Source organism: Etheostoma spectabile, chromosome 8 (genome assembly GCF_008692095.1).
Source record: "Etheostoma spectabile isolate EspeVRDwgs_2016 chromosome 8, UIUC_Espe_1.0, whole genome shotgun sequence".
Classification (NCBI taxonomy): Eukaryota; Metazoa; Chordata; class Actinopteri; order Perciformes; family Percidae; genus Etheostoma; species Etheostoma spectabile.
In genome coordinates, this window is record NC_045740.1 from 7359348 (window position 1) to 7374676 (window position 15329).

A 15329-nucleotide genomic window follows, 5' to 3' on the forward strand; every position below is an offset into this window, starting at 1 on the left:
GGGTTAATTATGTGCAACAAGCGGTGGAAACTCTTCCCGTAAGACACTTTGACAGACTGGTTTTACTGCAAGACACAAAAATTGTCAGTTGAAAAATGGATGTGCAGGCTCACTGTCCTTTGAGTACTAGTAGTGTTTTATTTGAGTAAACATATACTTTTATTTCATTTATGCATATTTGTGTTTTATTTTTAAGTTAAATGTTTTAGATGGTAAACAGAGAGGTAGATGCATTTAACAAAGTGCTTTTTTCACAACAACTACCAAAGGTAGAAACCTTTTTTTGTTGTTTTTTTAAAGCACTGAAACCAATAGTTGTGTTGAACATGTTTATCTCTCTGAAAACCCTCCACCTCCTAACAAACCAGTCTGGATTGTGTCAGGAGAAGACAGACGAGCGAATGTCAAACCAGACAACGGTTTGTTTATATTAGTGAGTGGAAGCAGATGGTGACATCTGTCTTACTTGTAATAAACTAAAAGGAACTCAACCTTGTCTGTGGCAATCTGGAGATATGTCGGCACAGCAATATTCTGTTGTACAAGTAGCACTACACAACACTATAAGATATACATACTTAAACATTGTCATCCAGAGACAAAAAACAGTTGACAATACCATAGTTGTAAAAACAGATTCCGATTTACAAACGCAATCTAAATCAGCACTGTTGGTATAAAGTTGGTTATTGAAATTCTTCTTCCTTGTACATGTTTGACAGCACTCTTTAGAAAACATGGAAGTCTTCCTGATCATGTGCATCACTAGTCAATCATTAATTGTATCTCTTTGTCATTAAACTGTTTCCAACACTTTGAAATGTATCTTCCCTGAGAAATTCACCCCTTTCTTTATAAGCAACAATTGGGCTGCTTACGTTTTGTTTGTCTGTGCTCTCCAGACATCGGTAGTTTTATTATTTTATCTTAGTTATTGTCTGTTCCCACCAAATCCCAGGGAGGCAGGAGTTAATTTGGTTTGCAAATAGCCGGGAGCATTGATACTGTTGAGCTGTCGAGGTTGCAGCACATGGAGGCATGTGAATGGCTCTCCAGATGAAAACCATCCTTTCCTAAATGCAACTTGTACTGCTGCTATTGGCTGCTGTATAATTCTCTTAATGATGCCAAAGGAGCATTACATCAGCCATACCGACAAGGTGAGCTCTGTGGAGGATTGTACAGCCTGCAGGTGCACCTAATGGGAATAACACCATGTTTTCACAACTATGGACAAATTTCATTAAAATGCAGATAGGTTGTAGTCAGGTGCAATGTGAATAAAACCATTCTTTCCAAATGAACAACCTGTTTATCATGAAAATCCCTGAATGGTCTCCCAAAAATATGGCACTCTCAACTCTATTAAACCTCTTTGTTTTGTGATGTGAAAAAAATCACACAGGCCAAAACTGAATTCCCACATATTCTGATTCTGAAAATGACAATGTTGTAAATGAAGGCTGAAATAACTAAAAAAAACACAGTCTACAAGAGGCTGATCCTGGAGCATACCAACTTTATCACTGTACCGCCTTCATACTTCACCGTCACTAGTGACTAATCAGACTAGTTTGACATTCACTTTAGTAAAATATTTATCATTGTAATCTTGATTTAAAGGAATAGTTCAACATTTTAAAATGATTCACTACTTTAAGCTTGCTACCTTAAGTTATAACTCATCAGGTAGTTGCAATCAAGAGCCCTGAGAACAAGAGAAAGTTTGGTGTTCACTCCATTTAAAAGGTGCATTGTACCTGAAACTAGTTCTGCCAAGATTAGTCTTCAGCCTTTGGGTCAAAGTAAAGTAGTTATTGGATTGGTAAATGTAGTTTTACACGAGAGAACAGATGTGAGGTAAATGTGGAAGCTTTAACAGTAGAAATGTGACCAAAACTAAGTTGTCAGCTGTCATACCGAGCATGCAGCTCCAGCTGTTTATCAAGAGTTCAATACAATATACAATGGCTTATATATCCTTAATTTAAGAAGATTTCTTTTAATACTCATTCATTTATTTGCTATAATAAACCAGAAAACATATTAATAGGCTCCGACAGTTTAAATGCCGCACGGACCGCTACAGGAAATCATTCCTACCTCAGACAATAAAACTCTTCAACACGTCATCCCTGGGGGGTAGATGAGACTCTGAGACACACAATACTACAATAAGGGCAACCGGCACGACTGGGTCATATTTACAAAAGCTGCACATTTTTGTTTTGTTTTTTCCCATCTTGTATATACTTAAATATTTGTTCTTACATTCTTATATTTTTATTCTTATATTTTGTTATTATAATTATAATTATTTCATGTATATTGTATGTATGTATATTTTGTGTGCTGCTGTAACACTGTAATTTCCCATTTTTTTGGGATCAATAAATATCTATCTATCTATCTATCTATCTATCTATCTAACTTTATAATTTAGCAGTAGTAACTACTTGAATGTGCAAATGAAAGACTGTTGTAGGTTAACTAGCTGTATGTTAATAGTGTTAATTCTAGTTGAACCAGGAAGTTTTGCATTTGTGGATTTGTCAGTTGCGTTGCAGATGAAAAGCTGCAGAAAATGAAATATATACTGTACTTCGGATTGTGAACTGCATCTACATTGCACAATGCATACTTTTCGTAACGTAATAAATGTTTGTCGTTCAATGTCTACAGACATACATTACACACAAACATATTTTACACATATATATTGTCAATGTGTATGCATGCTCAGGAGTGTGTGTCTTGTGTGTCTGTTGTAATTTGAGCAGTCTCTGGGCTCAACATGTAGTTTTTGGCCTCTGGGAACAGTGTTTCATCAGAAAGTATATCCTGAGAGATCACCTGCTCTACTCCCTGTGTCACAACTCCCCTTATTGACTCTCAGACCTTTAAAAGTGGTAAACACACATGTAGACATTACTAAATTATATTTGTCTTACACAACATGTGACTTATTGTTATAATGTTTAGCTACTTTATATACTTTACAGCATGTTACACCCAAAACGATTTTGTCTTTGCCAAAGCTGCCATTTAAAATATAAATAGGTTCCGGTAATCTACATAATAAAATCCTGTGAAACAATTATATAAATCTTTGACCTACACGGAACAAAAGCAATTAACTGGCAAGCTATTTTAGTTTTGATTTTCCTAAGTCATAATGCATGTTTTTTCTCATTGCATCACCATGACATTGCAACTTCCTTCTATCAGAACACAAACTTTTTAAAGAGAAAATGTCATCCATGTTGATAGCCCCGTGGGAAAGGCAAACCCGTCTTTGAGATTATGCGTTTACCTTAAAACAGTTACAATTATCTGCCAAATATTTGCTTGTATTTATGCATATTTAACAGAAGGTAGTTCCACAAAGAAATAACCATAAGACAGTGCTGCCAAGTATGCTCCCAGTACATATTTGTCAGAGTATCAGGAAATAAGACGCAAGAGAAAAATCAAAAAGTCTCTTCATTCTGTATAATGATTCTGGCTCCCAGTAACGGGTCTAAAGGAGGGATTCTGGGTGTTTTAAAAAAGTCTGACCCTTCCCTGAAAACCTGTTGCACTGCCGGTGTATGTCAATTTTCTTTTCCAGTCCAAAGTACTCTATTGTGTGTCCTTTTTGGCTTGTATGTGTAATATTTGTGTTGCTGTATCCATATGACACACTTTTAGCCCCTTAATGCTTTTTGTTGGTTAGCCTTTAGCTGTAATGCCATGGTAACTGGAAATAGGGGAGATGTGAAAGTGCCCTGTGGGGAAAAGTTCCTGCCTTCTCTCATCAGTCAAACCCCCTGATGAGCATCTCTTTACCTGCCAGGCCCCAGGGACTGATGGAAGCCACCAACTTGTCTAGACTAAACTGTGACAGTCCCACGGGACACACAAATTAGACTCCAACTCACAGGTGAGGAGGGACTGGTATGATGCAAGTGCAGGAAGAAATGAACTCATTCAGCAGGTGAATCAGGCAAGTGGAAGAATTTAGGTTTACAATAATGTTGTATTGCTTTAACCCACAGTAATGATCTGCTGCTGAATCAAACTTTACTAATGATATTACAGTGTAAATTATAAATGGTGTATACTGTATGTGTATGTCAAGGCTAATGGGACATAATCAATCACAAGAGATGACACAGTCTGTCAGAGGTAATGGTTGACCTCATTTTAACTTTGGTCAACCAAAGTCAACCATTAACTAGCCTACATTAGGAGAGGTCTACAATGATTCTGTGCTAGGGCCTTCCTTCACAGCAGTATTTCTTCCATAAAGGCAGGCCTACATATATATATATATAGTTTTTTTACGTTCTTATATATAAATAACAAAAAATAAAACCCTCATCCTTTTGCTCTGCAGTTCATTATAGGTTTTACTTTTCTGAGGATACATGCACCCCATGACAGTCTGGACACAGCACTGCACCTGGACTTTAGCCATCTCATAGAAAGCATGACTATGGTGCTTTTTTTTTAATGGGAAACACGTGAATATGCTGCCAGTTGAATCATTATCATTATAGAGGTGTACTTCAAAGTGTTGACTTTTGCTGTTCCTTATTCTTCATTACAAGGTATGCAGAGTGATCCATTCATTCAAAAGTGCAGTGCCATAAATTAATTTATGTTAGGGGCTCCCAAACTCTTTTTTATAGCTAAAAAAAAGAGCTGTTAAGTTTCATGGAGTGAAGTAATAATTATATCAGATAATTTCTTTTGTTGTTTCTGTTGACCCCCTGAAGGGTAGGTCTATCGGGACTAAAACTGGCTGGGTTAACAGCAGAGAAAGGTGTAAGACGTCCGGCTATAGATAAATCAGTAGTAGCCTACATCTCTGTTATCTGTCAAAGAATAATAAATTCACTTAAGGTGACATCAGCAGCCAGTTGGCAGTTAGACAATAATAAGGCCATTAAGAGTGACAAACCTAAGTGACAAACGGGAAAACGTGTTGAAAACAAGCCGTGGATAAACAGGGCGTGACTCCGCCTATTGATCAAACTCCATCCTCCTCCCTTTTGTCTTTTCTTCAGTTTGTTAACTTCTCCAAAAGCCGCGTGGACTTCGGGCGAGCCGCTCAAACCTTTTGGCAGGCCTTCATTTCATTTCGTGGGATTTTGGCGCATCCGGACTGACCCGGTCCACGAACCAGCAGAGACTTTCTTCTCTTTTCTCAGAAAGTTGTGTTTCATGGAGTCTTTGGGGAAATCAATTATTGTCAACACAGCAGCGAGGTAAGAAAACCCATTTACTGCTCAATCTTCAAATGTCCAAATTATGATACAGATTATGATACAAACAAATCGTGTTTGACAAACACACATGAGGGTATGGTTATATTCAGAGAAAGCATGACAGATAGTGAAACTATTTCAGTGGCCAAAGCATCGCAAGCGTTTGAAACTGTGTGTTTATTTTACCCACAGTGTGGTTTTCGTTTTACCGTGGTTTACGACGCTTTCGCAGCCTGTATGGAAATCGCTCGCCCTTTGATCGAGCTCTAACCCGTACATTATTTTCATATCATTTGCGTCCTAATCCTTTGAGCAGGCGGGTCATGCTGGCAGGACTACAAGCTCATGTGTTCTGATGTAGACTAACCCTCGATAAAAACATATCAGGCATGCGTTCCATAACAGCAACAAAAAAGAAGCTGCGAGGACTCTTAAATTCCGTTTTTTTGAGACATCGTGAGACATTTCTATTCGTTACTTACTTTGCGATAAGACTTTTTTTTTTTCTCTCCATGTGATCTTGCTGACTTCTTCCAACTTGTCCTGACAGACTCGAGAATTAATCATCAGATAGGCCTACATTATAGCTTTTAGACTACAAAAAATGGGTTTGTTTGCCGATTTGCTCCTTCCCCACGTGGTAGAGGCTCAGCTTGTCAGTTTGGACGGTTTGCTTTCGGAAGCCACACTCTTCATCACCCTTGCTCTGCAGATCTGGGAACAAACACACATATACATATACGCGCGCGCGCACACACACACACACACACTTACTTCACAGTGTGGGTTTTTAGTCAGCCCTCCATGCACACACACCACATTTCACCTCTTTAGATGCAGATATGCCATCACTCTGTACTTTTCTGAAAGGTGTCAACAGGATGGACTGATACAATCTGTTAGCACTAGCTGCGTGCTGCACGAGACTATATTTGGTCGACAGATATATCGCAGATATTACAGCCTTTTTTTTTTTTATAGCTTGCTATGTGTTCCTTGGATCTGATACAGCTGTTTTAACAGCTAGACTATAGGCAGATGTTGTGCTCTGAATTTGGCTGCCTGTCAAAAGACAGCAGGGATGTTATGCACTAAGATCTGTTAGTTTTAGGGGGTAAATTGGACATTTTTGTCCCCTAGAACAATAATAAAAGTTAGAAAACAAAGTAAAACCTAAACTGTCTCATCTGGTTCATGCAGATTGGTTCAGTTTGTGTGGCAGAGTTATGAGTTCATGTGATGAGGTCTCTCTCCCTATGCCAAACTGACCTCAGGCAAATTGTGTTGTAAAGTTGTTGCATTATGCTGCCTTCAAGTGCCTGTTGGAAAAGCCAACTTAGGAGTTGAGCATGCATAAATCTGATTAAAGGGAAAGCTGGAATTTTCACTGGTTGCTTTTTACTGCCGTTGATGCCATATTATGATAATCAGAGCAGGACTATTTGTGGATCGGTTGTGACAGGCACATATCTGTCAAAGAACACAATAACACTTAAAAAAATAAAAAATAAATTATTCTGCCTGCATGCCATATCACACTGGGCATACATATTGGTGTTCAACCACACTTCTTGATGGTACTGAGTAATGGTATTTGTTTTGAGCATATATTGTAAAAAGTTGCTTAATATCCAATTAAAGTAGCATAGAAATGATTTGTTCCTATCCACTGGATCCAGCTGCTCAAATGTCAGGATTTGCTTTTGTTTTTGTCATATCTGATAATTAACTGAATATTTGTGGGCTTTGGATGGTTGGTTGAATAAAACAAGACATTTGAAGACATCAACTTGTGTACTGCAAAGTTATGATGGGCAGTTAAAAAAGGAATATATACATATAAATATTTTCTGACATTAAGCATTTGACAAAATGACCAGTACATTATCTGAAAATGAAAATAACCGTTGTATGCAGACCTATATAGGAGAAGTGAATGAAAAAGGAACTGTGGAATGACTCAGGGTTTGTGGTCATAAAATGCAGAATAGAAACACGCAGTCTGCTGCAGTGTTGGGTCTCAGCACATTAACGCAAGATAAGAAGTGCATGTCAGATCATGTGATACGTTCGGGTGTGATAACAGTGAGACTGAAGCTCTTCAATGTGACGGTCGTGACACACTGTGACATCTGAAACGAGCCGTAGTAGGACCATAAAACACCAAATATGACTCAAAATGCAATATTACAGTAATTCAGTACCAATGTAATCTTCATATTTGCACAAATAGTCTTGAACTGAAGACTGGTGCTTTAAATTACACATGGATATTATATCACCACCATAACCTGCAATGCTGGAGGCTCCACCATGAGAGCTCTTTTGTTTATTGCAACATGTAACTATCACATTGGCTGCTTCTAGGAAACGGATTCATTAATATTCCTTGTATAAGCGTGAAGATATGAATCACCCTCACACATTTCTACTTATTTGCTGCTTGTTGCAATTTGGTTCCACATATACGCATCAGCTGATTAGGGTGTATGTGACATGTGATAAACCACAAGATTTGACACAGTTGATAATATGCCTTAAGCTAGATGTTATCTAATAATGACTTCTTTGAATGCACAAAGAGTTTTTCAGTTTCTGCGGTCCTAATTATAAAGATGGATCCTTTAAACCAACAGATATTTGAATGGCAGTGTCTAATTGTTATTTCTATATTTGCAGGTCTGGAGCCATATCATTTCACCATCATAACAAAGTTAGTACAGGATGAGAAGCTAGTCAATGCACAACGTCGTTGACCCAGTGCTTCAAAGCAAGATGCCATTATTTGACGGGACCACAGGACTGTCAAAACCACAAAACATGTCTGGTTTTCTGGGTAAACAGATACTGCAGTACAACGGGGCTTACTTCACTTATGATCCCAGAGGAAAGGACGGAACAGGATTCACTCCTCCTTGGAGCAACTCAAAGACTTCTCTGCTGGATGGTAGAAGTCCTGTAAGCCACCTCTCTGGCATGGAGGGACAAAACCACATCATTTACAGGCAAGACAGCAGTTCTTCAGAGGAAGGCCATTCTCATTCGTCCTCTCTGCATCGTGCCCCAGTAAAACAGGGCTTTACATTATACACTAAAAGTCCTGGGATCAGTAGTCCCACAGCGGTCGCGCCAGTGGCTGTTAGAAAACAAAAAACTGGAGGTGAGAACTCATCTCCCACATCTGAAAGCTCTGTTTACTTAGCCATGCCTAAGCCAATTTATATGCATAACCCCTGCTGTAATGAACTGGGTTGTGTGATGGGACAACGATACAGTGTGGAACATGGCTCTCCCAGGATACCAAACACTGTATATGAGCATGATTGGATGCAAACTGATGCTAACTACACTGAAAGACCGCCCATCCAGAGGAAAGCACAAGACACACTGCTCCAACAGAGAGGTTTACAGCTTGAGCCCAGTGCAGAAACATTAAATGGGACTGTGGAGTCTTGCAGCCCAGGTAAAGTAAGGACTTTTCCTGCCACGATTGACCCAAACTATAGCAGTTACCCCTGCACCCCGACTCACACACTGTTTGGTTCTCTAAGTGAGCAGAGCCAGCATTTACAGACTTCCCCCAGAGGCTACACTAGGTTATACCCCTCCCATCCCACATATGGGCATATGACCTCAGAGGTTTATCAAGAACATTCTCCCATTTCCAAATATGGCCAGCTAACACAGCACCCAATGTTTTACTACTCCCACGCAAATGTGGATGTAGAAAACAGGGCACAGTTTAAGCCAAGAGAAGATATGCCTGTTATTCTCAAACACACAATCTCAAACCCCCGGGAGCATTACATAGTGCCTCAGTCGCTTCATGATGAAATTCCTTTGCCTAGCACTGAAACGCTGCCAAATCATGTCTTGATGCGGGGTCTCGACTATCAATGTTATGCAGTTCCCAGATTTCATTTAACTGCAAGCCAACTCAGAGCCCCCCTAAAAAGGCAACATGTGTCGCCTAGCTTGCACTCAAATCACATAAATGTTTCCCCATCTAGACAATACATGGAGCACCCAATGGTCTCTGCAACCAACCTGCATAAGGACAAACCCAGTGACAGCCTGCGTGTTGAGCAATCACCTACCAACTCACCATTCCTCAGTTTGGAGCAATCCAGTCCTACCAGGCATGTAAGCCAAACTGGCGTCTCACCATCCAGCATTCAAATAAACAGATTTTTCCCCCCATTCACCAGCCTGCACATAGACCGGCCTGTCTTTCCACCAACTGGTTTGAACATGGACAGAATACTGGACTATTCCTCCTGTGAAGCCCAGGTTACATGCCAGAAACAGCCAAAAAGCCTTCCTGTTTCCCCAGCAGCATGGCCACCCCGGTCACCGCATCACAGTTCAGATCGAATTCATGCAGCTGTACCTAACAGCGCAAATGTCAGAAAAATTATTTATTCCCCTGCTCTGGCACCAGGAAACAAACACAATAGCCCTGTGTCCAGTTCAGGGACTTCTGTTCTTAAAAGGTGCATAAAAAGAAGTCTTTCTCACTCATCTTCACCTATCAATATAAAAGAAGAGCACAGGGATTTATGTGAAGTAGAACCTAATAAGAAACGACAAAGGGTGGAAATGGAGAATGCACAAGTAGGAAATAAAACCGACTCTCCTCCTATGCCAATTATTGACAATGTTTTCAGTCTGGCACCTTACCAAGCATACCTGCAGGCCTCTGGAGTGTTATTTTCAGGCAGAGTACCTCAGAGAAACATCCAGTCATCTGAGCCCCGTGAAGTCAAAACCAAGCCAGACATCAGAGCTAAAAGGCCAGATCGAGATGAACAGCAGTCTGTTGTCTCTCTGGTTACCAAAAGAGTCTGTGCAGATACTCCAACAGAGAAACCTGTTGTGGAAATATTTGAACCTAAAAATATTAAAGTTGAAAAAGTAGATCCATCAGACACAGACAACTCCGTAGAAAGTCCTGTTAGTCAAAGGGACAGCAGCAAAGCAACAATCAAAAAAGAGCTTGAAGAGACTGGTTCATCCAACATTGGGCTCATGTTAGTGATTAAGAAATGTGAACCTGATGAACTTGAAAGTAAACACTCTTTAGCAGATGAAAATGAGACTTCGCATGAGTCCATACCTGGTGAGGTGACTGCACAGAGGAACTCATCTTCTCAGAGAGATACATGCACACTCAGCCTGCAACCCAAATCAATTACTCCACCTCAACCACCTGAGAGGAAACTAAATTTCAGAAACATTCCACCCCAGTGTCTGAAACTTTCCACCTACAATCTAATTCTCCATGATACGAAACCTTCTTGCCTTGCTCCACCTCCAGAGATGCCAGCTGCACAGCCATTAACTGAATTTCTACCTAAACAAGAGCCCGTCCGCAAGCACTTCTTGGAGTTGCACCATTCCCTCTGCAAGCAAGTATCCAACCATGTGTTGACTTCTTCAAAGCAGGAGCTCAGAACCTGGTTGTCTCAGTTAGAACTGATTGAACCAGCAACTTCTTCAGCCAAGGTCCAGAAAGTGTCCTGTTTGTTGGGGGTAAATGCCAGAGAGGTGTGGCTCAATGAAGAGATGAAGTCAGCGCTCCGTAATGTTCAGGAGAGGTTGAGAGAGTACACCGTCCAGGAACGCTGTCCTTTTCCACACGTCATGCGCACGGGGGCGGTGTTCCTCCCCATGCTGGTGTTGAAGGAGCTGCTGTTTCCGATGGTCCCGGGCAGCTTCATCAACCAGATCCTGCAGGAGCACAGAGTCGAGCTGCGGCCCACCACACTCTCTGAAGAAAAGATCCTCATTCAGCTTCATAAACGAGCCTGCTCCTCCAGGCTCAGGAGACTGATGTCCCTCAAACACCTGCCGGACATCTACCCTGACGTGGTCAACCTTTTTTATCACGCCTGTGTCTGCAAACATCTGGGTGAGTGCATGTTCACTTCAGAGTTACTGAGGTAATGCTTTGTGTTTCTAGTAAAGAAAGTAAAGAACCGGGTATTGCAGAGATGTAATATCGGTTAAAGACATCTTATTCTGTCTGTTTTTTGTTGCTCTGGGAAGGTATTTTGTCTTTTGCCTCTTTTTGGTGTCTTCAAGCAAGACAAATTAGAGGTGTTGCGGTTAGCACCAGTTGGTGAATAGACCTTCATGGGGAATGTTGGACACAGCGACTTATTTGAAGATTATTTCTGGCCTTTATTTGATAGAAAGGGGTGGAGGGGGAGGGTGGGGGGGGTTGACATGCAGCAAAGGGCCGCCTCGGTTCAGACTCAAACCTGGGCCATTCCGGTAACGACTGAGCCGTAACATACGGGGCACATGCTCAACCAGGTAAGCTAGAAACAAAAAAAGATTTCAACTTCGACTTTTCAACTCAGTCTTGAGTGAAAAGTATGAATTTGCTTGTAAAAGTTAAGTCGAGGTGTCATTAGTAGTTCTGTTATTTAATAAAGATCAGCTTGAATAGACTGACTGAGATTGATCCTATGTTTCAGATTGAAGTTGAGCAAAGCTCCATGTACAAATACTGTGGTTTGAAAATTTGACCATGGGATCTGTACAACATGACTGCCAAAGCAACAGTGCTTCCTGCCTTTCCATGCACATTTCTGGAAATCTCCATTAGGGTAGATTGTATAACTTACTGATTCCTCTGGATTTTACTATAAAGCATCATATTTTTACTGTTAACTGTATCATGGTTTCCCCTCAAACAGTCTTTTAGTAATCATATTTTCTGCATTATTGGCCCTTTTTGTAAAGAACAAATCACAATAAATATTCAATATGAAATCCATTTATTTTTTACAGAATCAACTTCACCTGATGTCCAAAAGAGAGTCCAGGTATATTTGTTTTTATGTTGTCCCTTAACCTCACTACTTCTTTTCTTTTTCTGATAAAGCCGGAAACCTATCTGCTAACTTTCAGTAACTAATCGCAAGAAGTTGCATGACTGCATCATACTTTTTATGGTGGGTGGAGGGAAAGGTACTGAGATGAACCATTTGTGGAGAAATTAAACTCTCCTTCATGATTTTTTTTTTGGTGGACCTTAAAGATCATGAGGCAGGATCACATTACCGGAGGAAGGAAGTGAAAGCCTGCCGCATGTACGCATGCATGTATGCGCACGCACGCACACACGCACACACCACACACACACACACACACACACACACACACACACACCACACACACACACACACACACACACACACACACACACACACACACCACACACCACACACACACACACACACGATTAACTGTGGCACATTTTGAGCAGATGAGACAATGGTAACTGGCCAATTCTATCAAAAAGCTGTGTCTGTTCTGTTTAGTTATACAGGAAAGTGAGACTAAACAATTGGTGCTTTAAGAAAACAGGATTATAAGGATAAGGCTGGCAGTATTGTGTATTTTTTTATTGTCAACAAATCCCATGAAAAGATAAAAACCAACAATGTGTTTTCTGACTCTCAATACCTTTTGACTTTCCCAGCCTGCCTGTGGCTGTCAGCCCCGTGGGTGTGGGTGGCTTGGCTGCACACACCGATTTAGTTTTCACATGGGATTTCTGAAAAATAATAAAGATACTTGTCCTTTAAATAATCGTTTTACTTTTGTCCTTCAACATCTATTTTATTTGCCACACACATTTGCTAACTGAATTTGGCTTAGTCAAGTTTCTGTCCACTGCTGACATTATTAACAGTTCACATAGTTTGGGAGCACTTGTCTTTGGGATATGAACATTTCCCTTGTCCGACCATTGCCTCACTACTGTTTTATTCTCCCCCCCCCCCCCCGGTAGCAGCTGCCTTTTTTCCCAGCCTTCGTGTTTAGTCCCACAGCCTTCTATTCTGTCTCTGCTAAGAGTGTTTCATGGTGGAGGATCATGCTGTCCAATCACCAATAGTTTCTCATTGTTCTTGTGTGCTGAACAAGCACTACGAGACATTAATCTGTCAACCTGGGTTCTAGTTTGTGGTGGCTAGCTTGCAATTTTTTGTGTGGAATCTGTCAGGGGAAAAAGTTAATTTCTTTATATTATATAACGACTCCTGAATGTCCACTTGTATCTGTTTCCCTGATCACCAAATTAATTCTATAAACTTGAACTTTTACCTAAAATCTCATCTGTCATATTTTTGTATTAATTTTGACCTCTCCTATTTGCTACATTCCCTGTGTTGCAGGATTAGATTTGGATGATCCTGCTGACAGAGAAAACAATGACTATTGTAAGGAGATGATCAGCTGCTGGACTCCTGTATTTTCAAACATCACTCCCTCACCCTCAGAGTCACACCAACCGACACATCCAAAGAACCAGGAAACAAAATCAGATTTGAACAAGAATAGAACAAAAAGCAGGGTAAAGAACAGTTCGAGACATACGTTTCTGGAAAATGGTTTGTCAGATGAGGCAGATGACACAGAGAAGACCATAAGTGGAAGCGTGCTGAGTGCATTTAGTGAGAAAAACTGGAGTGGCCATCAATCTGAAGGAACTGAGAATGGAGAAAGTGACTGTATTGTTGCAGAGCAGGATTCTCCACTCATTCAACTTAGCACAGCTTCTGAAAATTCATGGATGTGTCCTTTAACCCTAGATAAGCTTACTCCATCTCAGAGCGACACAGAAACAAGGGAAGAATACTCCAGTCTGCAGCCCGTTGGAGCCAAGTCTCCGGTTAGATCCAAGAATTGTTCAGGCGTGATTCTCAAACTGAGGAGGATGTTTAGCAAAGGTCTAAACAGAAAAAAGGCCTGCTACCAAGCGATCTCCGACTCCGGGACATTTGCTGATCCTTCCCTTTCACAGACGGATGATGGGGAGGGAGAAGTGAGCAGCGAGAGGGACCTTCACAGGAGGACGCCCAAAGTAACCCACAGGTGGCAGAGATCAGAAAGCTTCTCTCACGCCTTAAGACCCCTTAGCAGCTCTTCTAAAAGAAAACACAGATCACTCTTGAAGATCAAATACTGCCCCTACTTGTCTGCCTGCCACAGCGCCGAACACAGGAGACGATGGGTCCTGCGTTCAGCTGTCCAGAGGGCGCGGAGGGCCATGAGGTTCTACTACCCAGACCTGGTGGGAAAGAGGATTCGCCATCTGTATGAAGAAGATGACAAATCAGAAGTGTGGTACAGAGGGGAAGTTATATGTATCCATGAGGCCCACACTAACCCTCTAAAGACTATATTTGAGGTCAGGTATGACAGTGAGCCAGATTGGAAGTACTACCTAGAGCTACTGATAGACTATAAAAAAGGCTGGCTCAAAATTGAAGACTAGTCTCTCCACACACATCTAGATGCCAGTTGTTCTTTTGGTCATGTCACGGAGTGTGATCAGCTTTAAATCTTTTACTAGCTATTTTTGATGGCCAGCAACAAGTAGATGAGCCCTAAATATCAGTTTGGCATACTCAGGAATGAAGTTGGACTGGATATTTTTTTTGTCATGAGGTCCGCTAAACATTCTTTGTCACTTGAGACCTACAGGGTGCATTCTTTGGGGACTGACTTTAGCCACTGTGTAACATCCCGGAAATGTTTATTTTAAGCGCTTATCACCTTTGACACATCAATGGCTTTTCTGGTTTAAAGGCTGGGGTGTGGCCTTGACAAACTGATCAACCTGACCATGATGTCTCTCTCTAGTGGGAGGGCCAAGCAGTGAAAGGGGATGTAACCTCATAAGGGGCAAGATTCCAGATCAGCTCATCTTTGATTTTCTCAAAGGCGGACCAGGATACCCAGGGCTTGGTTTACACCTATCGCCGTGTCTAGCCACTGGGGGACCATAGGCAGGCTGGGGGAACGCATATTAATGTTAAAAAAAAAAGATTTCATGCCGTGGGACCTTTAAACACACAAAGGATTATGGTTATTTGACAGAAGTGCTACAACCTTACCAAAATGGGTTACAAAAATAATCCATGTGTCCTTTTAGGGTTTTAAATTTTTGTTGTAAGCAACTATAAAGTTTAGTATTTGTCATCCACTTTTCTGGTTTAAAAAAAAAGTTATTCTGAGTGAAGTTAGTGAAGATAGGTTTTCTATTTTTGCCAGTAAAAA

At 40.9% G+C, this 15329-nt stretch overlaps 1 protein-coding gene across 1 annotated transcript; it reads left to right on the forward strand.

Annotated features, from left to right (window-relative positions):
- Window positions 1-4964: 4964 nt before the first annotated feature.
- Window positions 4965-15108, forward strand: c8h15orf39 (chromosome 8 C15orf39 homolog). The gene is made up of 4 exons (XM_032522589.1): window positions 4965-5252; window positions 7932-8315; window positions 8352-11163; window positions 13442-15108. The coding sequence occupies exons 2-4, from the start codon at window positions 7992-7994 to the stop codon at window positions 14542-14544; spliced, it is 4239 nt and encodes a 1412-aa protein (XP_032378480.1). The 5' UTR covers window positions 4965-5252; window positions 7932-7991; the 3' UTR covers window positions 14545-15108.
- The last annotated feature ends 221 nt before the right edge of the window (window positions 15109-15329 follow it).

Coding starts and splice junctions, on each gene's coding strand:
- c8h15orf39 (XM_032522589.1), top strand. CDS start 7,992: ATGCACAACGTCGTTGACCCAGTGCTTCAAAGCAAGATGCCATTATTT. Junction 8,316..8,351: donor CGTCCTCTCTGCATCGTGCC/CCAGTAAAACAG, acceptor TACACTAAAAGT/CCTGGGATCAGTAGTCCCAC. Junction 11,164..13,441: donor CTGTGTCTGCAAACATCTGG/GTGAGTGCATGT, acceptor CCTGTGTTGCAG/GATTAGATTTGGATGATCCT.